Source organism: Ictidomys tridecemlineatus, chromosome 5, assembly GCF_052094955.1.
Source record: "Ictidomys tridecemlineatus isolate mIctTri1 chromosome 5, mIctTri1.hap1, whole genome shotgun sequence".
NCBI lineage: Eukaryota > Metazoa > Chordata > Mammalia > Rodentia > Sciuridae > Ictidomys > Ictidomys tridecemlineatus.
The window spans coordinates 109,372,188-109,398,679 of record NC_135481.1 but is presented as its reverse complement, the minus strand read 5'-3'; the positions used below and the strand labels follow the sequence as shown (position 1 = coordinate 109,398,679).

The 26,492-nt window shown below is 37.1% G+C and overlaps 1 protein-coding gene across 4 annotated transcripts in view; it reads left to right on the top strand.

Annotated features, from left to right (window-relative positions):
- The window catches only part of Ptpn21 (protein tyrosine phosphatase non-receptor type 21), an 81,013-nt gene that overhangs the window by 13,582 nt on the left and 40,939 nt on the right, over nt 1–26,492 (top strand). For all 4 annotated transcript variants that reach the window (XR_013439196.1, XM_078050666.1, XM_078050667.1 and 1 more), the window contains exons 3-7: nt 13,661–13,830; nt 20,415–20,512; nt 22,667–22,734; nt 23,449–23,519; nt 25,524–25,611. Coding sequence is in view for 3 of the 4 variants with exons in the window: in XM_078050666.1 (XP_077906792.1) it covers nt 13,661–13,830; nt 20,415–20,512; nt 22,667–22,734; nt 23,449–23,519; nt 25,524–25,611 (495 nt within the window). In the remaining variant the exon portion in view is untranslated. The remainder of the gene's footprint in view (nt 1–13,660; nt 13,831–20,414; nt 20,513–22,666; nt 22,735–23,448; nt 23,520–25,523; nt 25,612–26,492) is intronic.

Here is a 26,492-nt window from a genome sequence, read left to right as displayed (position 1 = left end):
TCCTGAGTTGCTGAGATTATAGGTGTGTGCCACTGTGTCCAGCTCCTTACATATGTTTAATTTAACACTGAGTGTAATTGACATTTTGTTTTTTCTTTTTTAAAAAAAAATTCCTTAGTTTTTGATGGATCTTTATTTTTATTTATATATGGTGCTGAGGATCGAACCTAGGGCCTCACACATGCTAGGCGAGCACTCTACCTCTGAGCCACAATCCCCAGCTCTGACTTCTTGTTTCTTTCTACCATCTTGATGATGGAACGGACCAAAGATGAGCAGAGTCTATAAAACACTCATTAGGGCTGGGGTTGTGGCTCAGTGGTAGAACACTTGCCTCACATGTGTGAGGCACTAGATTCGATTCTCAGCACCACATATGAAAATAAGTGAATAAAATAAAGGTTCATCAACAAATTAAAAAAAAAACTCGTTAACTGGCAATTCTGCCATTTCCATTTTCTTTTTCATTATGTAAATTTGTTAATTGGATTAATACACAGAGCGGAAAAATGGATCAGACAAAAACAACTGGAGAGGTCATATCATTAAATCAGTCCATTAAATTTGGAAGTACACTGCTGAGAATTAATACATTCACAATAATATCTTTTCTTTCCAGAAGAAAACCTTAATTCTTGTTTGCCTATAGTTTGTACTCACAGGTGATGATTAGACAAGTACAGTTTGACTTGTCTGTTTTAATGGCTGGCACATATTTTGAAGTCGAACTTACGTTTGGATAATGACTTCAGGAAAGAACACTTGAGAATTATTTATTATAGTGTTATAACAGAAGTATGCAGTGTGATTAATAATAATGAGTGTATCTAAAATTATGCATTGCTGTTTGTATGGTTTTCAGTCACGCACCACCAGAATGCAGATTTCATTGTACACTGCTATACAATTAGTGACAGCTCAAGACTAGTATTCGGCTTTTTCAGCTCCTGGTTGAGCACTTTCCTCAACAATACACTCTTTTTCTATTGGACTGCCATTTTTCTAAATGAAAAGCAATTCAAATATTGGTATTTTCATCCATTCGTGAAGAACATCCTCTATTAAAGAAAACCTAATATGAGTTTTTAAAAAAATATTTATTTTTTATTTTTTTAGGTGTACACAATATCTTTATTTTACATTTATGTGGTGCTGAGGATTGAACCCAGTGCCTCGTGCATGCTAGGCAAGCACTCTACCACTGAGCCACAACCCCAGCCCCCCAATATGAAATTTTATACCATTTAAGGGGACTTAAAAACAGTGCTAATAAAAATGAGTATTGCTTGAGAACATAAGTAACTTGTTCATGATTATATGGCAGAGACCACAATTAGAGAATAGTTCTGGCTCCTTGATCTGCGTATTCAGAATGTAACCTTTGGCAAGTGACAAGTGGCCTGTTATTGTGTCCTTGCCCTTAATGATAACTCCTACAGTGTGGCCTCCCAAATCTGATGGAAATTTTAAGTACTTTTGAGATATTTGATATCACTTATTATAATTTTTTTGTTTATAATTTACTATTCTGCTTAAAATATGTTTTTGAAGTCACCTGAGGCAAAGAAAGATAAGCATAAGAAAGAACTTGAGTCCTCATGGCCAGCACCAAACTGATGGGAATCCCTCAGGTGTTCAAGGCAGCAACTGTTGGATGGGAAGCCTTTTGTGGCCTGTTCCCTGGCACAGTTGGAATTATCAGGCTGATGAAATACATCCCCAGAGAATTCCCTGCTGAGAGATTTTCCAAAGCAATATCTAGTTGCACTACTCTTAGATGAATTTGGGACCTTCCAGATGCAGAATCTACACTCAAGCAAGGAAAAAAAAATGGTAGAATTAGGAATTCTATTGGAATATTTGCTGTGCCTCTATTGATGAGCTGGATCACTGCAGTTAGCTACAAGCATATAGGTGCATTCACACCTGGTACAGCATCATACCACTGGAGGGTTTCCATGCTCCCCTGTGTGAATTATGGACATGAGGATATGACCACTAGGAATTGTTATTCCATTTCAAATTTTTCTTCTACAGGTCATGATGCTTTTTTTGTTTGTTTTTTGTTTTTAGTACTGGGTATTGAATTCAGGCAGGGGTACTTTACCTCTGAGCTATATCCCCAGTCCTTTTAATTTTTACTTTTGAAATAGGTCTTGTTCAGTTCCTGAGGCTTGCCTTGAGCTTAATCTTCCTCAGTTGCTGAGATATAGGTGTATACCACCATTCCTGGCTCATGATTCTCTTATTTATTTGCCTTTTTTTAAAAAATTGAGACTTTTATCATCCTATTTCTTGAAAATATAGAGTAGTTGGATATAGAATAATATCTGTTTTGCTAATAGTATATACATGTCCATGGCTAGTTCATCCTCTTCTACTTTTAAATATAATAAAAAAATTTTTTGAGGGGGTACCAGGAATTGAACTCGGGCACTCGACCTCTGAGTCACATCCCCAGCTATATTTTGTATTTTATTCAGAAACAGGGTCTCACTGAGTTGCTTAGTGCCTTGCTTTGCTGAGGCTGTCTTTGAACTCGTGATCCTCCTGCCTCAGCCTCCTCAGCTAGATTTACAGGTGTGCACCACCATGCCCAGCATAAAAGTTATTTTTAAATGTAATAAAAATACAATAGAAATTTAATAAAAGTATCTTAAATATAATAAAACAATACTATATTGTATTTTAATTTTTAACTTTTGGGAGGATACTACGTACTGAATCCAGGGGTGCTCTAACAGTGAGATCTACATCCCTATTTCTTTCTTTATTTTGAGGCAGGGTCTTGCTAAGTTGCTGAGGCTGTCACAAATTGCTGAGGCTGGCCTCGAGCTTGCCATCTCCCATGTTGCTGGGATTAAAGATATGTGCCACTGTGCCTGGCTGTTGTATTCTCTTTAAGGTAATGGAGAACATTAAATAATATTCTTTCAGGCAATAGAAATCAGCCTTTACTAGGTTCTTTATTAAAATACATTACAACCCATATTCAGTTAGATTTCTAAAATCCTCTTTCTAAGTTCCTTTATCTCCCTATTATCCTTTCCCCCCAGCATCAAAACTGTTTTTATGTTGTACAAAACAACCATAAACTTAATCTGACAAAAGTGATTCTCGGGGCCAGTGTGGTGATGCATGCCTGTAATCTCAGTGACATGAGAGATTGAGGCAGGAGGATTGAGAGGGCAGCCTCAGCAACTTGGTGAGATCCTTAGCAACTTAATAAGATCCTGTCTCAAAAAAATAAAAAGGGATGGGGGATATAGCTCAATGGTAAAGCACCCCTGGGTTCAGTCCCCATAGTGTTAAGTTACAACATGTAGAAATATTGTTCATGTTACTCACTGTCTTTGGTGAGATAAGATAGAGGGAATAATTAAGATTTGAGTTTGATAAAACTTGAAGAGCCAGGGCCGGAGGCTTATGCCTGTAATCCCAGTGGCTCGGGAGGCTGAGACTGAAGCCTCACTAAATTGCTGAAGCCAGCTTCAGCAATTTAGTGAGGCCCTAAGCAACTCAGTGAGACCCTGTGTCTAAATAACATACAAAATAGGGCTGGGGGTATGGCTCAGTGATTGAATGTCCCTGAGTTCAATCCCTGGTTACCCCCCAACCCTGAAAAAAAAAAAATGTTTTTCTAGCCAGGTGCAGTGATGCATGCCTGTAACTCCAGTGATTCAGGAGGGTAAGGCAGGAGCGTTGCAAGTCTGAGGATAGTTTTAGCAATTTAAAATAAATAACAGAAAATGCTAGGGATGTAACTCAGTGGTAAAATACCCCTGGGTTCAATCTCCAATACCCCCTCCACCACAAAAAAAAAAAAAAAGATTTTTTTCCCCCAGGAATTAACTGAGACATAAACATGGGATGGGCTAAATTAGACTAAGGTTGTCTCACCTTTTTCTTTTCTTTTTTTTCTTCAGTGTTGAGGATTAAAACCAGGGCCTTATGTAAGTTAGTGCTTTAGGCACTAACTTAGACACTAACTTACATAACTGCTCTGCCACTGATCTACATTGCGAGTCCTATCTCACATTTAACTGTCTTCTGTATCACAGTGGTAGAGCACTTACCTAGCATGTGTGCCTATCATGCGTGCGGCCCTAGGTTCAATCCTCAGCACCACAATTTAAAAAAAAAAAAGTAAATAAAATAAAGTTATAAAAAAAGTTAAAAAAAGAATAGTTATTGTATATCCAGTTCCCTAAAATTTAGGCATTTGTGAATCAAGGTAACAGGCAAGCCCAGAGAGACCCAAATTTATGAGATATTTAATTCAGAGAAAATCTCTAATTCATTTGTTGGACTGAGAAGAAATAGTCCTCAGCCAGGCACAATGGCTCATGCTTGTAATCCCAGCATTTCTGGAGGCTGAGGCAGGAGGATCACCAGTTTAAGGCCAACCTGGGCAACTTAGCAAGACCCTGTCCCAAAAAACTGTTTTTTTGAAAGAGCTGGGTTGGGGATGTAGCTTAGTGGTAAAGCACTCCTGGATTTAGTCCTCAATGCCCCTCCCCTGCAAAACAGTGACTGAGGAAAAATAAACAGTTTTTACTAAAGATTCTTTTCAGTTCTCACTTTTGCATAGTGTTAGGTTACAACATCTAGATACATTGCTCAGTAGTATAGAGTGTGCCTGGGTTCAATCCCAATCTCTAGTACTACCAAAAAAAAAAAAAAAAAGATGAAACAAAGAAAAGGAAAATAAATTATCCTGTAATAGAACAAACTGATTAAGTGAAATGATTGAAGAATGAGAGGGTCTAGTTTATCCTCAGTTTTGTGGGTCATAAACAAAAAAAACCTTTTAAATGGTAGTACATAGAACACATTTGCCTTTGCCTGTCTTTGGGGAGTAAAATTTTGACTATGTATATTAAAATTTTCTACTTAATCCTAGTTTACTCTTTAAAAATATGTTGATATTGCTTTAATCTTATAATCAAATGTCTTTCTCTGTAGCACTTCTCAGTATCTTGTGTAACATATATTTTGCTTATTTCTCTTTACCTACAGAAATGTAAGCTTTGAGAGAGCTGGAATTTTGTTGTCTTATTTAGCGCTGCATCTCTAGTACCCAGAATAGGGATTGACACACAGTAGGTGTTGAATCAGTATTTATTGAATGATCAGATGAATCTAAGACATTAGTCCATTTTTCAGTTACACATACAAACACACTTTTTTTTTTTTTTTTCTTTTTGCTGTGCTAGGGACAGAACCCAAGGCTTCACACATGCTGAGTATGTGTTCTATCTTCGAGTTACACCTTCCAGCCTGAGAAGAATATAATTTTTAAAGAACTGTCTTTGTCTTACTATATTTCAGAGTCATAGCTTCTCATTGTCCACAACTGTAAGTAGAAAAGATATGAGCGGTTCATCTGAATAGGTAGTGATTCCATCTCATGCCTTGGGCCTTTCATTAAGTCTCTGAAACTGACTTCATTTATCTCCTTTCCTGATAGCTAAATTCTATAACAAAAATCTGGCCACCCAAGGAATTAATTTCCTTGAACTTTAGTTTGATAAAATTCAGTTAAGTAGAAGAGCAAGATTACTTTTTTTTTTAATATTTATTTTTTAGTTTTCGGTGGACACAACATCTTTATTTTATTTTTTTATTTTTATGTGGTGCTGAGGACCGAACCCAGTGCCCCGCGCATGCCAGGCGAATGCGCTACCTCTTGAGCCACATCCCCAGCCTAAGATTACTTTTGATTGTTATTTTTTTGAGTTCTATTTATTTTAGTATTATTTATATGTGATAGAGTGTCATGGTGTTATATATTATCACCTTGGCTATAAAATAGATTGTTCATTATTTGATCAAGGATTGAAGAACATGGAGTAAAATTAAACAGAAAAGGAATAAAAGCCACCTGCTTTGTGACCACTGCTATCTGTCAAAAGCAAGAAGTACAATACTTCATTATTTATGACAGGCTTGGTGTAGAGGTAAGCTCAGGGCTCAAATTAGGTTAATACTCTTTAACGACCCTTGTTAAATGATCTCTACCCGGGATAGACTTTATCTGGGACTATCTCCTCTCTCTTTCCTGATGAAAAGTCTTCTGATTTCACCCTACTCTAAGAAGGGTATCAGGGTAAAATTATATTTGCAATTTTAAATGGGATTTTTATCAAACCCAGTGCATCATGGCTGAAAAAACCCTCCAGTTAATTTGTGTCTCTCTGCTCTGCTTTAAAAATAGTACAAGACTCTTAAAATAGACAAGAAATAATTTTGGAATTAGGAAAAGGTTTACATTCTGTCAGGATTTTGATCTGCTTATAATAGCTGGTGTCTCCTTAAAGAACTGTGATTTGGAGTACTTGCACCTTTTGGACAAGCTCAAATTTGTAAACTACCTTTTCCTCTGAACCAAAAGCTCAATTATCAAATAATTTTGTTCTCAAAGTCAATGTCAGTTCATTTATACTTAGTCAACCATATTTTCTGAAAAGGAGCCACGTGCTGTTTAACTTGTGTTTTTTATTGTAGTTTAAATGGCAGGCACAATTATCTCTACCACAACTCTGACCCTTTTTATTTTTTATTTTGAGACAGGGTCTTGCTAAGTTGTCCTGGGCCTCGATAAGTTCCTGAGGCTGGCCTCAAACTTGAAATCCTCCTGCCTCAGCCTCCTTAGTTGTTGGGATTATAGGCATGAGCCACTGTGCCTAGCTAAGCTTTGAGTCTGGTTTCTTTTGGTTAGCTTAATGATTTTTTTGAGCTTCATCTATTTTGTAGCATGTACCTGTACTTCATCCCCCCCCTTTTTTTTTTAATGGCTGAATATTCCATTTTATGTATATAGCACAGTTAGTTTTTTCATTTGTCTGCCGATGGTCATTTGAGTTGTTTCCTCCTTTGGCTGTCGAAAATAGTCCTGCTACAAACATGAGTACATATATATTTGAGGACCTATTTTCAGTATATACCTCTGAGTGAAATTGTTGGATTTTTTGATGATTCAGTGTTTAACTTTTTAAGGATCCACAAAACTTTTCCACAATAGCTGAACCATCTTCCATTAGCAATGCTTAAGGTTTTCAATTTCTTCACATCCTCACCAACACTCATGGTCTTTTCTTTTTTTGCAGTATTGGGGATTCAACCCAGGCCCTTGCACATGCTAGACAAACACTCCTATTCTAGTGGGTGCAAGGTGGTATATCAGGTTCTGGGTTGTATTTCCCTGTGAACAATGATGTGTATCTTTGCATGTGCTTCTTCACCATTTGTGTGTCTTCTGTCAAGAATAATTGAAATCCTTATTTTAAAATTGGGTTGTCTGTCTTTTGTTTTTAGAATTCTGTATATATTTCAGATATTAGATTCTTATTAGATATATGATTTGCAAGTATTTTCTCCTATTCTACAGTTTTTTCTTACTTTTTTTTTTTATTTCCAGTACTTGGATTAAACCCAGGGGTGCTCTACCACTGAGCAACACCCCCAGTCCTTTTTATTTTTAATTTTGAGACATGATCTTTTTACGTTGCCAAGGCTGGCCTCAAATTTTTAATGCTCCTGCTTCAGCTTCTTGAGTGTTTATTTATTTTTATGTGATGCTGAGGATTGAACCCAGTGCCTCACATGTGCTGGGTGAGCGCTCTGCCACTGAGCCACAACCCTGGCCCTACTTGCTTGATATAGTCTTTCCTGCTCTGGTTTTTTATTTTTTATTTTTATTTTTGACCTCAGGGGTACTTTACCACTGAGCTACATGTCCATCCCTTTTAATTTTTTATTGATTTCTTAAATTTTGAGACAGGGTCTCATTAAGTTGCTTAGGTCCTCACTAATTTGTTAAGGCTGACCTTGAACTTGGCAGTCCTCCTGCCTCAACTTCCTGAGTCACTCAGATTACAGGCACATGCCACCATTGCCTGGCAACACTGTTTTGATTTCTGTAGCTTTGTGGTAAGTTTTGAAATGAAGAAGCATGAGTCTTTTTTGTTCTTCTTTTTCAGTATTGTTTTGATTATTTGGGATCCTTTGCCATTTCTTATGAACTTGAAGACTGGCTTTTTTTCATTTCTATGAAAAACTCTTCAACTTTGTTGAGTTTATTTTGTTTAGTAGTTTTTTTGGTGGAATTTGGGTGATGTTCTATATAAGACAGAGATTTTCTTTTCAAATATTTATTTTTTTTTTGTTTTTTAGGTGGACACAATATCTTTATCTATCTTTATGTGGTGCTGAGGATCAAACCCAGTGCCTCGCGCATGCCAGGCCAGTGCGCTACCACTTGAGCCACATCCCCAGCCCAAGACAGAGATTTTCTACCTGTGCACTTGTATATGGAGATAATTTTACCTCCTTTTCAGTTTGGGTGCCTTTTATTACTTGCTTAATTGCTCTGGCAACAATTTCCAGTACAGTGTTGAATAACAGTAATGAACATTGGATCCTTGTCTTGTACCTGACCTTGGGGAAAAGCTTTTGGTCTTTCACCATTGAGTATAATGTTAACTCTGGAATTTCATAAATGCCCTTCATAATATTAAGAAATTCTTTTCTGGGCTGGGGTTGTGGCTCAGTGGTAGAGCACTTGCCTAGCATGTTTGAGGCCCTGGGTTCAATCTTCATCACCACATAAAAATAAACAAAATAAAACTATTGTGTCTAACTAAAAATAAATATTAAAAAGAAACTCTTTTCCATTTCTAATTTTCTAAATTTTTATTTTTATCATGAAAGGGTGTTGTGTTTTGTGCTTTTTCTGCATCAGTTGAGATGATCATGTGACATGGTGGGTTTTCTGTTATGTTAGTAATATGGTATGCAGTATTTCACTGGTTGTTTTTTGTATGCCTTCCTTGGATGAATTCCACTTGATTATGGTATAGAATTCTATAAATGTACCTATAAATGAATCAGTTTGCCAATATTTGTTGATAATTTTTGCAATCCATACATATTTATAGTTTTCTTTCTTAGTAGGTTTCCGTTGTCTGCTTTTAGTATTAGGGTAATGCTGGCCAATAGAGTGTGTTAGGAAGTATTCTCTTTTTGATCCTTATCCCCACCACACCCCCCTTTTAAAGTAATTTTGGAAAGTTAATTACCCAGATTCTCAAAGATTTTTATCTAAGACAAAAGAAAGAAAGGACATGTCAGAAAACTATTTGCCTGGTGAGAATTTTTTTTTTTTTTGGTATGGGGATTGAACCCAGGGATGCTTAACCATTGAGCCACATCCACAAACCTTTTTATGTTTTATTTTGAGACAGAGTCTCACTGGGTTGCTTGGGGCCTTGCTAAGTTGCTGAGGCTGGCTTTGAACTTGCAATCCTCCTACCTCAGCCTCCCGAGCCATTGGGATTATAGGTGTGTGCCACTGTGCCAGGCTGCCTGATGAGAATTTAACCACAGTATTTTACATTCAGACTCTGCCTACTCATCCCCAAAACAAATGATGCCTCAGTCATAAAATCTCATGGAATCAGATATTGCTACTTGATTAAGTATGTATAGAAATCTAAGAAAGTATTGAATTCAAAGACTATGAGATTTTGTTACCTGTGTATAAACATTTCTAGTAGTGACTTTAAAAATATGGAAGTATTTAACAAGATATGAATTTGATTTTGGCTAACAATGACGTGTGTGTGTGTGTGTGTGTGTGTGTGTGTGTGTGTGTGTATGGTGTGAGATGGTAGGGACTGAGCCCAAGGGCCTTGCACGTCCTAGATGAGGAAGCATTCTCCCACTGAAGAATACTTCCAACCCAAATTAACTTTTTTTTGGTATCAGGAATTGAACCCAAGGATGCTTAACTACTGTGCCACATCCCGTGCCCTTTTTATTTTGAGACAGGGTCTCAGTAAGTTGCTTAGGGCCTGCTTAAGGCTGGCCTTGAACTTGTGATCTTCTTGCCTCAGCCTCCTCAGTTGTTGGGATTATAGGTGTGTACCACCATGTCTGGCATTAACTTCTTTTTGAGATAGAACTTGAACAAAAGGGCAAGTGCCTCAGAAAATACTTTACTACAGTATAAAATGGTTGAATGTTCAAATGTCCCAAATCTTAGACTCTCATATTTAAAATCGCTTATATCAAGAAATAATTGGCTAACCCCACCATTCTTTTTAATTGCACAATTAAAGTCATTGCTACTTCTTTCTAAAATGTAAAGTTTATGAAGAACTAATGATGCAATTTCACAAATATATCTGTGAATTTGATTTTCTATCCATCTGTTGCATGAGTAATTGATGTATTCCTAAAGTAAACTAAGCACATTTTAAGAGTTTTTCTTTTAAAACATACCTTAGTTTAGAATGTTACAGATTATTAAGTAGATATTTTTTGGTGGTTACACTCTGTTCATGAATGGCTCAACCACAAATTACACAATAAATGTATAGTTTTATAATCCTCTTAAAATGTTTTTTATTTGAACCATGTCCAACTGTATTAAAAGGAAAAGTAATTATACAAAGTATGTTTAAGATCTTTTTAAAAAATATCTTTATTTTATTTATTTATTTTTATGTGGTGCTTAGTATCAAACCTAGCATTTCGCACATGCTAGGTGTATGCTCTACTGCTGAGCCACAGACCCTGTTGAAGACCTTTTAATTTTGAATAAAAGCGATGACATTCTATTATGACCAAAGCAGTTTTTTTTTTTCCTAGAGTTGAGTACTGGGAATTGAACTCTGGGGCACTTGACCACTGAGCCACATCCCCAGCCCTATTTAGTGTTTTATTTAGAGACAGAGAGTCTCACTAAGTTGCTTAGCGCCTCACTTTCACTGAAGCTAGCTTTGAACTCCCAGTCCTCCTGCCTCAGCCTCCTGAGCCACTTTGATTATAGGCGCACAGCACCGCGCTGAGCCCAAACAATTTTTGATCCTATGGGATTCTTATCCTGGGCTTATTGTCAAGGCCTTTGTGTTTATGGAAAAAAATAAATGTTTGTGGAATTAAGTGCATAACAGTGTTATGCATTATTGACCTACCATGGTAAGTTCAGTCCAAAATTTAAGTGCTAAGATGGAACACAAAACATATAGTGAGGCATGGTGGTGAATACCTATAATCCCAGCTACTTGGAAGGCAATTAGTGAGACCCTAAGCAATTTAGGGAGACCTTGTCTCAGAATAAAACATAAAAAGGCCAGGGAATGTGGCCCAGTTAAGCACCTGTGGGCTCAATCGCTAGTACTAAAAAAAACAATCAAATAAAACCCCATACAATACATAAGTACAGTTAGGAAAGTTTGGGAGGGAGGAGTTGATTGATTTTGTAGGTATTTGTCCAAATGAGTAAAACTAAATAATCTCTTAAAAATACACTAGTTTTCTATAGCAAAATGTATTCATGTATTTTTTGCCACCTAGTCTTCATGATGGAGTTCTGAGAGAGGTATCACCTTGTTTTATGTATGAAAACTGAATCGGACTGATGGACTTTTCCAATTCATCACTAGCCAGTGCCTACTGGAAATTAAACCCAGAACTTTGAACTTTTGAGCATCAAGCCTTTTCTCATGAGCACATTTTCCTCATAGAAGGAACAGTAGTTGTTTCTATTAATGTGATGCATATTCTATCCGTACAAATAACGTGATCATTTATAATCATAATCACAATCTTGGAAAAAGATTGGTAGGACTTGTACTTTTGGTTATGGTAATGTGATTTCCGTGCAGCTTTTGGAGCATAGGGTATCATTTGCATGAGTTTCTCCTGCATAATGCTGAAGACGGTGATGTACACTGCAGTGCTTTTCAAACTAATTGTGCAAGAATTACCCGGGAGGGCTGGGATGTGGCTCAAGCGGTAGCGCGTTCGCCTGGCATGTGTACGGCCCGGGTTCAATCCTCAGCAGCACCTACAAATAAAGATGTTATGTCTGCCGAAAACTAAAAAATAAATATTAAAATTCTCTCTTTAAAGAAAAAAAGAAAGAATTACCTGGGAATTTAGTAGCAGATTGAAGTTTCCACTTGAAAGTTAGTGATAGTGATTTGATTTACAGTATCTCTACAGTTCATGGAAGAAAACCTGGTGCATTGTAATGTTCAAGATATTCTATTCATATGTGATGCCTGAGGTGGCAACCAAGAAGCAAGAGAATATTCATTTTTTTATATTAAACCAAATTTACTGTATTCCTGAAGTATTCTAGGAGTGTGTTTGTATAAAGGGACAATGTTCATATTCCTCTTTCTTGTAGAATTTATTTGATAGACTGATAGAAAAGATAATTCCTTTGTAGGACATTTTAAGAAAAAATAAATATTAAGGATATGTTTGTATAATCTTTCCCCCAGCAAATTAAAAAAATCTTTTTTTTTTTTTTTTTTTTGGTACCAGGGATTGCACCCAGAGGCACTTAACCACTGAGCCACATCCTCAGCCCTTTTTATTTTTTATTTTGAGACAGGGTCTCACTAAATTGCTGAGGCTGGCTTTGAACTTGATATCCTCTGCCTAAGCCTCACAGGCCACTGGGATTACAGGCGTGTGCAAAAGTTCATTTTTTTATTTGAATGAGGATTACAGATCAGAGAAATAACCTGAGTATTATTTCTAGGTTTTCTTGTTGCTCTAGAGCTGTACTATCTAGTATGATAGCAGCTATTTAACTCAAGCGAAGTAAAATTAAATAACACTAAAAATATAGTTCCTCAGAGGTCTAACCATATTTGAAGTACTAAGTAGCCACTTGTGGATATTGGCTGCTTTATTGGATAGTGTAGGCACGGTACATGTCCATCTTTGCACAAAGTTCTATTTGACAGTCTTGCTCTGGAGTTTTAAGCAGTGAAGGTGTGATTTTTTTTTCCAATGGCTTTGATCTGTAAATTGATTTTGAGGTAAGCACTTGCAGTGGTCTGGGGCTCCATTCAACTCGTAAGTGTCTTAGTATGCTTTCAGGTTGATCAGGCCCAGGGCTACTATTTACTGATTTAACTTGACAGTTTCATTACACAATCAGTGAAATCTAAATGCTAATACTTGTTATTTTATTGTGTTAGGTACAGCTTTTCCTATGTGTGTGTTTATGTGTGATAGAATTCACTTTCACATTTTGCTCATTAATTCAGAATTTGTTTTCCACATTAAACTTTAATTTAAAGCATTATGGTCCCTTTAAATTCCTATCTAATCTTGGGGCAGTTGCAACTTTTCTATATTGCTAAAATTTCAATTTATAGAATTTGTTTACAGAAGCCAAATTTGTGACTAGTGAAAAGTTGGGTTAGCCCTATTTTGTCAGTGTTCTCCTGGGTAGAACCCCAGTTATGCTTCTTTTAAAATATTAATTATGATAAATTTGATAGTTTGGTAATCAAAACACTAAGCATAATGTTTTTTTAGTAATTTTTGTTGTCCTTAAAGCCTGTTTGTGACATGACATAGGACCCACTGCATGCTGATGCAGGGCCATAAATGTGTTTCCTTTTTTCAGAGTTGAAGTAACAATCTGCAATTGACTCTTGCCACTAATTCCTGAATACAAGTATCTAGAGATAGGTTTTTGTCCCATTAGGTCTTGCTGTTGTCCCTTTCTGAGGAGAGAGGCAATAGGAGACTGCTGCCACTTGGCCCCAGGTCATAGACTGGTACAGTGGAAGTCATTGGAATGTTTTTGTGTGTTACTGCCTCCTTCAGTGACCTTCTGTCTTTCCAGGTCACTTACTTCAGCCTCTGGTACTACAACAAGCAAAATCAGCGCCGATGGGTAGATTTGGAGAAACCTTTGAAGAAGCAACTGGATAAATATGCATTGGAACCTACTGTCTATTTTGGAGTGGTGTTTTATGTGCCTTCAGTTTTACAGCTACAGCAGGAGATTACCAGGTAAGAAATTGCATGCTGCCTGTTTTTGGAAAATAGTCTTATGAGATTAGAAAAGTGAAACTATGATTGAGGGCAGGAGATAAGAGTCTGAAACTTTACACTCCCACCATATTACAAGGAGGCTCTGGTATGCGGAACGCCAGTGTTTTACTGCATGTGGGGTGAGTTATGGGTTCACCAGGCACAAAGGGATGATTAAAGGGAGAAATGATGTTTTTACCCTGCCTGTGAACTCTTCTTATAATGATGTCACCTTCAGTGTTTTTGTTGTTTTTTTCTGATCTCTTGTAACAAGGAAATGAGAGGTTTTTAAAACGTAGTTATAAAAACTTGTGTTCATTCCCCAAAGAAATCCTGTCAAAAGGTTCTTAAAGTACTCCAACTCCAGAAGCCATGTACTGCAGACAAGTGGGAGAAAGAATTGGAGGGTGGGGGTGAGACAGAAAGGGAGAGGGTCAGACAGGTGGCTAATAGGTACCCTTGCACCAGAAGAAGCAGAAAGGAAAGATGGTGTTAAGCGTGACAGAGGCACTGATGTCCTTAAGATTTTATTTTCTCCTTGAAGAAAATCAAAACAAACTGTGACCTGGGGATATAGCTCAGTGTTAGAGTGCTTGCCTAGCTTGAATAAGGCCAAGGGTTCAATCTGGGGAAAAAATTGAATTCTTGAGGTTTCCCGAGTTCTCTGAAATCCACTACTACTTTATCATTTTAATCCTGTTAACATTACTCTGGAGCCACACTGGACTACTACTCGTGCCCTGAACATGCCGCACACCCTTTCATCTTTGTGTCCAAAGTCTGTCTCATATTTATGTACTGGAATCCTGTTTATCTTCCAAATTGTAGTTCAGAAGCCACCTCCTCCATGAAGCTGGAATGACCTTTGCCTTCTCCAGACTGTCCTGGAGTTTGCTTGTAACTGGGTGAAGATGACAGTTGTCATAGTCTCTCATTGTGGTTATTTGTGTACATATTTTCCTAGGTTTTAAGTCCATATTTTCTTTAGCTTTACCTTTCTTATGAAAGCTAACAGTACCCTGGAGAAAGTAAGAATCTGATTATGGCTTGTGGAGAGAGAAATGGAGCCAGGAGGAAAAACATGAACTGATCATCTTAACTCATTTAAACCTTTTTTGAAGATACACTATGATCCAAGAGCTAGGTTGGATAATGTGGGAGATGAAGATACACGTGAAACACTTCATCCAACTGGCAGTTCATATAAATAAGCAATTAGAGTAGCCTATGATAAATGCTTTCATTAAAGCTCTGGATCCATAGGGGCAGGCATGCAGATCTTGAACAGGGAAGATAAAGAAGCTGACTTTTGATAGACTTCAGAAGAAATTTTCTGGTTAGTGGGAATAATCTGGTCAAAGCAGAGGAGTTGGGGTTGGGGTTGTGGCTCAGCTGTAGAGCGCTCGCCTAGCACGTGCAATGCACTGGATTTGATCCTCAGCACCACATAAAAATAAAATAAAGGTATTGTGTCCAACTACAACTAAAAAACAAAACAAAACAACAACAATGACTGGTGGTGAAAATTTCACATATTACCTGGAGAGGAGAGAGAAGGTTTGAAAAATAGGCATGTAACTAGTCAAAAAAGCATGTTACAATGAGGAAATCTTGTTCAAATTTTAATGGAATGCCAGGACCAAATGTACATTTTTACAAAATTTACCTATAATGTAAAGTAATGTAGAAGTGGCAAGACCTCAAAAATTATAGGCAATAGGGGACTAGTTAGGAATGTCTGTGCTATAATCTGGGACTTAGTCTAGAACATAGACCTAAACAAAGGCATTTGCCATAGGAAGGTTAGAAAGGGAATGGGCCTGTTAGATTATCAATAGGATTGCTCATTGATTTAGATGTAGGAAAACTTAGGGAGGGAGACTACTTGTCTAGAATGGTCTGAGGCCTGGATTCATTCCCTAGTATCACAAAAAGAAAAAATAGAAAAGAGTTAAGTATGGCCATAGCCAACAAAAGCCAAGGTATTCTTGAAAAGAGGTTCCGAGGTCAGCCATGCAGAGCTGTCAGCATCTCCACAAAGTCATGGACCCTTGCTCTTTCTCACTGTTCCACCGTCCTCAGCATCTTCTTTCCCTCTACTTGGTTACATCCTGGAGAAGTTCCAACATCTGTAGAGTTACAAAGTAGAGCAGTAGGGAAGGAGAAGGAGAAAGGGCCAAGAGGAGCAGAGACTTTCATAGATGATTCGTATCTTTTTTTTTTTTTAAATTTTATAAACACACGACAGAAGTGGAATGCATTACAATTCTTATTACATATATAGAGCACAATTTTTCTTATCTCTGTATATAAGGTATGTTACGCCAATTTATGCCTTTATATACATGTACTTTGTTCTTTTGCATTACAATTCTTAATACACATATGTACCACAATTTTTCATATCTCTTAGCAAGGATGGTGGAATGTGATGGACATCATTATACAAAGTACATGTATGAAGACTTGAATTGGGTGTCAACATACTTTGTGTACAAACAGAAATGATTCATATCTTATGGTGATGGTTTCATGAGTATGTTCGTATGTCAGAAAATGTAAAGTTTAAATTTGAGCAGTTTATTGTATGCTAATTACACCTCAAGATGTTAAACAATTCCATTTAAAGATACTTGAAGGAAAAAGGGGAGGATGAGAATCTTAACATATCTACAGAAAATGAAGGCTGAGTCAGGAAAGTGGGGCCACAAAGGAGCATAAAATTGCCATCTGATATTACAAAATGAACAAAAAAAAATTCAGAAGATAACAATGATATGAAAGAACCAGTTAAATCTGAATTATAATTATTTGAGAAAATGCAACAGGTAAACAGGAAAATAGAGCAAGCTATAGTAAGAAAACTTTTTTTTTTTTTTTTTTAGTTTTCGGTGGACTCAACATCTTTATTTTATTTGTATGTGGTGCTGAGGATCGAACCCAGCGCGACGTGCATGCCAAGCGAGCGCACTACCTCTTGAGCCACATCCCCAGCCCAAGAAAACTTTTTTTTGGGAAAAAAAAAAAATTAAAAGGACACAGTATGTACCTTGAAACTGTCAACCCAGAGTATTCAGTACCAAGACATATTCTGCAAAATCAGTGGAAACTGAATATGCAGAAACTTTTGTTATTTATAAAATTAATAAGGTAGTATCAGATGTTTAGAAGAATACTTAATGACAATAGATAAAAGTGACATTTAGCTGGGTGTGTTGGTGCATGCCTACAATCCTAGCAACTCTGAAGGCTGAGGCAGGAGAATCACAAGTTCACAGTCAGCCTCAGCAACTTAGCAAAGGCCCTTAGCAACTTGGTGAAAGTAACATTTAACAATATTCAAGGAAAGAAAATATGGGGCAGTGATTATATATCCAGCAAATATGTTTCAGTCTACTCAAGCTGCCATAACAAAATAACAGACAACGTGACTTAAACAACAGAAGTGTATTTTCCAGTCTGGAGGTCTGGGTGTAGTTGGGTTCTGATGAGAGCTTGCGTCCTAGCTTACAGAACTTCACCAAAGGTTCTCACATGGCAGAAGGAGCAAATTCTTGTGTTCTAATTTCATCATGAGGGGGCCTACCCTCATACTTCATCTAAACTTAATTATCTACCAAAGACCTCATCTCCAAATGTCATCACATGGTGGGTTAGTCCTCAAACATATGGTGGTGATTAGGGGGAACCGTCTATAGCAGACAGTTGAGAACAGGCAGGAATTTGGGAGTATTGTTTCTGTGTGCTTTCTCTAAAGAAAGTATTGTAGAACCCAGCTTCAGAAAACTAATTAATGAATAAACAAGCTCTAATATAAAGACTAGTGCACTGGGCCATGAAAAGGCTTGGAAGCAATAACAAATATATACCATGAACATCCTGGCAAAAGATTTTGGACTTTAATACCATTTTCCATGATAGAAATTGGAATTATAAGGGGAGATGGTGAAATCCCTGTGTAGGTAACCCTGAGACCATGGGAAGTCAAGACCATTGATGTAAAAAGACTCAGGAACTTACTTGAAGGAACTTTTTATTTAGGAAAGATAGGAAATTTTGGGCATCAAAATGAATATTGAGTCCGTAGATTGAAATACAATTGATACACTTAAAAATTTATGAATTCATAAAAACAACCTCATTGGTCACTGTATTAGTCCTTTTTCTGCTACTTTCCACAGCCTGGGTATGTTTTAACAAAGAGATTTATTTTGGCTCATAGTTCAGAGCATACGTGTTTGCAAGGGTGACAGTTTTTCCTGGTATATCATCTAAATTTTCAAGGGAGAGTTTATGTAAAAGGCATTGAACAGCAATGAACAATTTAGAGCATATGTGAAGAATCAGTTCTTATAAATAGCAATATATGTATAACATTAAGGTTAAGAAAATTTCTGTAGAAGACTAAATCCTAGAATTTTAAAGTGGAATCTGTGGACAATATGTCCAATAGATAGACTTTCCTAAATACAGTCTCACTCATATGGGCTTTTGAAATCAGCTGTTTTATACAAAGGTTCAAGTTTTCCTCTTTGAAAGGATCCCAGAGCTACCTATATTATATTTGCTGATTGAGGGAAATTGGTGAGTTCTGCTACTAGCAGGTAGAAGCGGGAAAGTTGGATCTAGAGTCTTCCTATTTGAATTGAAAGTGTTTTGGTTATGTTCTTTTGTAACAAAGAACAGAAACTCAGCGGTAGAGCACTTGCCTAGCATGCGCAGGGCCCTGGGTTCAATCCTCAGCACCACATAAAAATAAATGAATGGAATAAAGGTATTAAAGAAAAAAAAAGGGCTGGGGATGTGGCTCAAGCGGTAGCGTGCTTGCCTGGCATGCGTGCGGCCCAGGTTCGATCCTCAGCACCACATGCCAACAAAGATGTTGTGTCCGCCAAGAACTAAAAAAAAAATAAATATTAAAAAAAAAATTCATTCTCTCTCTCTCTTCTCTCACTCTCTCTTAAAAAAAAAAGAAAAAAAACATTACAAACTCTTTTAAAAAAAAGAACAAAGAACTGAAACTTTAAACCTTGCTAAAATAAAAAAGGATGATATAAGACTGCATATGAAGCAATTAAAGGGTGGGCTCTCTGGGGACTTCCAGCAGGAATTGCACCTCGACTGTGCTTCACAGCCAGCCAACCTGGGAAGATTCTGGATTAGGGTTCTCTAAGGACTACACTGGTAGAGTTGGTGGATCATCACTCAACACTGTATCTCTGGCGTTTTGAACACACAGTAGGCCTAGTAATTACCTGTTCAGTGAACAAATAAAAGTAATACGTCTTTATTCTAGAGTTTTATTGGAATGGAGAAGTGGTAGAGAATCAAGTATTGCTTTTTGACTTAGAGTGCACACCTTAAAGTGAGAGACTCTTGGAGTCTCAGCTATGTTCCTTTTCTTGTGTTCAGACCTTCATATATATTTTTTGAATATATTCATCCGTGTGAAGGGGCAATGGTACCATTTTACCGGTAATAAAATTTAAATCTAAAAGCCAGGCATCCTGGCACATGCCTGTAATTCCAGTGACTCAGGAGACTGAGGCAGGAGAATTGAAAATTTGAGGGCAGCTTCAGCAACTTTGTGAGACACTATCTCAAAAAATAAAAAGGGCTGGGAATGTAGCTAAGTGTTAGAGCACCCCTGAGTTCAAGCCCCAGTACCAAAATAAATAAGTAAATAAAATTTAAATCTACAGATTATGACCTGGCCAAATTCTTGCAGAATCCTTAATTAGAGAGCTGGAATTTAACCTAGGTCTGCCTGACTCTAAAGCTTGTGCTGGTAACTGGTGCTCTATATCTTAAAAGTCACACATTACAGAATATTAAAGTATTTCAGTAGATATTCTGGGATTTTATAAAAAAAATTAATATCAGAAGTTAGTTTTCTCAGTCTTTACTTTCTAGGCTTGGGGAACTTCTGCCAAACTGACTGAATCCTTATATTTTCGAGTTACTGTGAGTTTTTAAAGACCTGCCATTTTGCTGGGCGTGGTGGTACACATCTATAATTCCAGTGGCTTGGGAGGCTAAGGCAAGAGGATCTCAAGTTCACAACCAGTCTCAGCATTTTAGCAAGGTCCTAAGCAGCTTAGCTAGACCCTGGGGATACGGCTTAGTGGTTAAGTACCCCTGGGTTCAATCCCTGGTACCAAAAAAAGACCTGCAATTGATTAATAAATTGTAGGGGTTGTGGGTCAGTGATGGTGTACTTGCCTTGCAAGTGTGAGACACTGGGTTCATTCCAAGAGCACCACATATATTGTGTCCATCTACAAAAACAACAACAACAAAAGAACAAATTGTAGGGACTATCTTACAAGGCATAAGAAAATGACCTGTTGTCTTATAAATACTTTAGCTTTGAAATAACTATAGTTAGGGACAAATAACTCATTAAATTAGATTTTTATATGTGTGTAAATATGTCAAGGACATTGTTATTCTTTAAAACCATCTGGGGTTAAGGTTTTATTTGACTGATTAATGCTCCTCTACCAAATTATGGTAAAAAGCATTGATTGGACATTCACTTTATAAAATTGACATTTTCATAGGTATCAGTATTACTTGCAGCTGAAGAAAGATATCTTGGAGGGAAACATTCCTTGTACGTTGGAACAAGCAATTCAGCTAGCAGGTTTAGCCGTTCAAGGTAAATAATGCATATGAAATGATTAATAATAATGTGGTAGTTCAATCAGATTAAAATGTGTTATAACAAAATAGCAAGGGATTCTTAAAGTAACTTGACTTTCTGTATACATCTTTTATTTTTATTTATTTATTTTTATTAGTTACACCTGACAGTACAACGATCTTGACATATCATACATTTGAGTGTATACGTCTTTTATAGTGTTTGTATGTTAACTATAAATACTAATATGCTATTCTCTAAGGGCTTCTTTATAGAAAGAAATTAATTTGAATTACTTCAATAAAATATGAGACTTCTGGAAAGTTAACCAAGTTATATGTCAAGAAAGCAAAATGTTTAATAAATTGAGACACATATATATGTCCAGAGCATTTAATATGCTATGTTATCAATCTAGCTCTAGCACTTGATTGGCTACTAGCTAGCAGTTTAGGAAGAAAATCTATCATGCAATGGGTGGATGAGATTATAGTCACTTCTACTTTAAGTATATTCAATTGTTTGGTTTTTTAAGTAATTGACAAAATTATGGAGCATCATCAGCCACGATAGAAATGATTTTCACAAGCATTTTTAAATTGTTTTCATTTTCCACATGTTAAATATATGTGCATTTACATGTATGTATATACTATGGCAATATTTCTGAAAGGGTGTTATTTCAAATGATAACTGGCATTTTACCTTGGAGAACTGAAAATTAAAAGAATCAGTAAAATTTCTCCAGATATTACTAGACATGGAGACTTGTCATCTTTAGATAGACACTTGCTAGATACACATGGAGCTATGTTCCTTTTCAACTACTTTGAATTTTAAGTATCATCTTGACTTTAAGAATTACTTTTGGAAGCCTGGTGCAGGGGTGCATTCCTGTAATCCCAGCAGCTTGAGAGGCTGAGGCAGGGGGATCGCAAGTTCAAAGCCAGTCTCAGCAACTTATTGAGTCTCTAATCAACTTAGTGAGACCCTATGTCAAAATTAAAGACAACTCTGCCCCACTCCCACCAAAAAACCCAATGTGATATATGTGATTATATACATAACAAAAAAACAAACAAACAAACAAAAAAACTAAACACCAGGAATGTGTCTCAGAGGCTAAGTGTCCTTGGGTTCAATCCCTTATACTTAAAAAATTAAAAATATATTTGGGCTGCGGATGTAACTGTTAGAAGAGCTTGCCTAGCATGCATGAGGCCTTGGTTTTTATCTTCAGCACCACAGAAAATAAAAATAAAATAAAAATAAAAATAAAGTACTTTTTCATAAAGTTTTTGCTGAACTCTCAGGTTTTTTTTTGTTGTTGTTGTTTTTTTGTGTGCGTGGGGACGTGTACCAGGGATTGAAACCCAACCATGCTTTACCACTGAGCCATACCTCCAGCTCTTTTTCTATATTTTATTTAGAGACAGAATCTTGTTGAGTTGCGTAGGGCCTTGCTGAGTTGCTGAGTTGCTGAGGCTGGCTTTGAATTCACCATCTTCCTGCCTTAACCTTCTGAGCCTCTGGAGTTATAGGGGGTGTGCTACTGTGCCTGGCTCTCAGTTTTTTATTTATTTATTTTTAATTTTTTAGTTATAGATGGATGCAATATTTTTATTTTGTTTATTTTTATGTGGTGCTGAGGATCAAACTCAGTGTCTCACATGTGCGAGGTAAGCACTCTTCCACTGAGTCACAACTCTGGCCCTGGCTCTCTGTTTTTTTAATGATTTAAAATTTTAAAACAAATACATGTTGCTATAACATATAGATGATTAGGTGATCTAATTCCATTCTCCAGTTTGGTTTCTTCCTGACACTTTTCTGGGCAGAGGAAAGCATATGCCATTACAGGGAAGGTTTTGTTTGGTTTTTAGTTATGAAAATCAGAGCAAATTATATGTAGTTTCTAACTTTTTTCCTTAATGCACAGGCATTTTCCAAGTTGAGACACATGAATCCATCTAATGAATATTTTAAAAAGATACTATAAAAACACACTCTTATTATAGCTATCAGACAAATACGACTTCTGGATCATAATTACACCATTTATTTGTATACTGCATATTGTATTTTCTTGTGCATGTTGTATTTTCTTGTGCATGTTTTGCTATACAAATTAAGTTTATCAACATGTGAATTTTTTGTCACTTTTTATAGCTGATTTTGGTGATTTTGATCAGTATGAATCCCAGGACTTTCTTCAAAAATTTGCCTTGTTTCCTGTGGTAAGACTTCTTTTGGCCCTGGGCCTTTATATAAACAGTTTATTCTATACCCTTACTAATCCCTGAAATTAAGTCCATTAGGTAGACTTATGAGGCAGGAGTAGCATCAAAAATCAGCATCTTTCAAGGTGTCATTCCTTCTCCTATTGGAGTCTTCTTGGTCCTTGTAAACTCACAGAACCGGAAAGGGCTGTAGTCAGTGCACTGTGCCCTGAAAAATGTGTTTTGTATTTGGATGTGAGTCTAAGGAGTTTTGTTTTCAGTTTCTGAGAACCATGCAGAGGTTTGCTTCTCACTGAAGACTTGAAACCTTATAAAGTTAATGCTGAAATGTCACTTCTAATGGAAGTGACATGAAAACGATTATTGGAACAATTAAGGGAGGGGGTGTGTCCTTCTTCTGAGTGTCTGCACAGCCAACCACAGAATGTACAAGAAGTTTTTGCACTGGACTCAGAACTGGCTGCCTGATGTTACCTTGCAGAAATAATTTAGCTAAGACTTTCTCTGGTCTGAACTGAGAAGGCAGGGCAAGTTTTTTTGGCTCTTGAGCAGAAGCCATTTAATTCCTTAGAAAGATTGTGATTATATACATAGCACAGCTCTCAAATATTAATACCAGTCACAGTTTGCCTGAAGTGAAAAGAGTCAATGACAGTAGCAATGATTTTTCCAAAGAAATTTACATATTTAACAGCTGTGTGTTTTCTTCAGGGATGGTTACAAGATGAAAAAGTATTGGAAGAAGCAACCCAAAAAGTGGCCTTACTACATCAAAAGTACAGGTAAAACTAATAAATAAGACAGGAAATTGTGCGGAATTAGTGCCTTTTAAATTTGAAAATTTGCATTGATACATTCAATTTGGAACTTTTCCTGCTATTGGTGCTATTATAAGTAACCAACTTTTACATAATAATATATGTGCCAGGTGCTTTCCCATTTGAACTTATTATTTATTATTCATGCTTTAAACCATTGAGGAAACTGAGGTAGATGAAAGCAGCCAGTCATTTGAAGGGAGCCAATTTGTCAGCCCATATATTAAAAAAGGTTGGTAACCTAAGCCTGTATATGTTAGTGCAAGATTAGGGGGATTTGTTTGCTTTTCGATTCAACAAGTATGAGGTTATTTGCCTTGGTAGTAGTATTTTGGGAGTAGTATTTCAAGTTTTCTCCTGCAGACTTTCTCCTGCAGTATTTTTGTCCTCTGGGGAGCCCCCATGAGTGCCCTCCCTGGGCCTTATTGCCTGACTATGCCTCTTTGTACCTCTGTGCTAGTGGATACTGAATTTCTTGGATGGTGAATCTCTGTTGCCTATATGGAAAACCCTCTTCTAGAGAATGCTGGCTCTTATTTTAAGGCAAATACCACATACTTCCTGGTACTTTATATTCAATAAATTCTTTGCTATCTATGTTTCAAAATGAGTTAGGACTCTACATATGGTAGAGTTCTGCTTATAACTTATTTTTTTATTGTTTATTAATAATTGTTTATTCCTTTCCAAATAAAATAACATTTTACCTCTACTCTCTCTACTTCTATCTCTCACAAAAGATTAGTCTTCCTATAATAACACTGTCCTCCTATTTCTCCCCACCCCCTCCCAGTGCTCATGGTACTTCCTTGCTTTCATAAGTTGACTAAATCCTGCACTTTTCCAACTCTACCTTCTGCTGTTCAAACCAACCATTTCTTTCCTTGCATAATTGATCCCTCAGGCACACATTGCCCTGCCTTTTGTCACTTTATTCACTCACTTGTGTATTTCCTTAAAAGACAGTGTTTAGGAGCTCATTAGTATTCTTACTCTGTATGAGGCACAGTATTGGATGTTGTGGCTGAAAGATAAATAGAATAATTTCCTGTCTCCCAATAGTGCATTCCAGCCTGACAATTTAAGGGATGGGCAGGAAAACCCATTGTAACGGTAATTATAGTAAAACAGTAATTATAGTCATATAATAAAATAATGGATGCAGTGGGAGGGTTGTGGGCAGAATATATTGGGACTGCACAGAGCAAGGGTGGGCATTGGGGAGTTCCAGAAGGTGACAGACAGGGAGTGATAAATGCACTGAGGAGTGAAAGATTTTAGGAGTTGGCCACGTTCACTTATGGGTGACAGATATACCAGAAAGGGGGATTAACATGTATAGAAGTCCATAGATATGATGGAACGTGGTGCATTCAAAGAAATGCAGAGTTGGAATGGCTGCAGTGTGAGGTGTGTGGGGGAGCAGTAGATGAACCTGGAGAGGAGAGTCTCCATGCATTTGAGCCTGCTCCTTCCCACACCGCTTGCCATCCTCATAGACCCCAGTCACCTGAGCGGAAAGAGATTTCCACCTACTTCCTCATGCCCTTCTTCCTTCCATTTATCATTTGGCAGTTAGTACATGATTTTTAGTAATGTACTAACTGCCAAATGATAAATGATTCTTAGTAATGCCTGACAAGTTTGGGAATTAAGCACTTACTTGTTGGTTTAGGAAAAAAAAATAGCTTTCACTTGAAAATGTTTTAGGGGCTGTTTCATTTCTTGCCTTCCTACAATATAAGGAATAGGATCTTGTGTAACTCACTCTCAGCGTTTAGCATAGTGCTTTGCAGGCACCAATTTTTGGTAAATATTGAAAAAGAGCTATGTAACCAATTACAGATGCTTAAAAGCTTGAAATATTTATAATGTCTTATACCAAACTGATGTGTAATTTTTAAGAATAATGTTATTTAACTTTTTAAAATTTTGTGAACAATCTTACTAACATCTTTTGGGTTGCAGAGGGCTCACGGCTCCTGATGCTGAAATGCTGTACATGCAGGAGGTAGAGAGAATGGATGGCTATGGAGAAGAGAGCTATCCTGCCAAGGTCAGTGTGGCATGATGTCTGGGGCTCTCTAAAATTAGGCTTAGCAATATGAGAAAACAGTGAGGAAGCTTGAGGATGCCCTGATGTACCAAAGGTTGGAAAGTTTAAAAGCTAAGGCCCTTGTGAACAAAATTTTGTGAGAAAACAGTCCCATTTTGCAGCTTGTACTTTGAGCTTTTTAAGTTTTAAGAAACTTGAGTTTTTCCTAGCCAGGCAGTATGGCACACACCTGAAATCCCTGCAGCTCAGGAGGCTGAGGCAGGAGGATCATGAGTTCAAAGCCACCCTTAGGAACAGTGAGGTGCTAAGCAACTCAGTGAGACCCTGTTTTTAAATAAAATACAAAATAGGGCTGGGGATGTGGCTCAGAGGTTCAGTGACTCTGAGTTCAATCCCCAGTACACGCCCCTCGCCCCACAAAAAGAAAAAGAAACTTAAAGACTTTTTTTCTTTATTATTGTGTTGCTTCTTTGCTAAGGAAAAAATGAAAATGTTAAGAGAAATTCAACTAAGAAATTTTGCTTTTCATAATCATAGAAAAAATTGGAAAAATGGAGATGCATATGATATTAGTTATTAATGTATTGCCTTTCGATCCAAATCCACCATTTTCTTCTTGCTCTGCCATAATGGAGCTGGACTCTATAAGCAATTCTGTTTTGATAAGAGGACATGATTTGAATTTTGTCAGTAGAGGGTCCTAGGGAAGATGCTGAAGGAGACAGGGTTTTCTCTTCCTAGAATCTAGCATGCTTGTTTTCTTCTTGGTTCAACTGTGTGGCTGACAGTGGCATTTGTGGGTACATCTAGTGGTTCTCATCCCCAACGAGTGTCTTGGCCGTCTGTGAACAGCTTCCACATCCCTGAAAACAGTTTGCCAG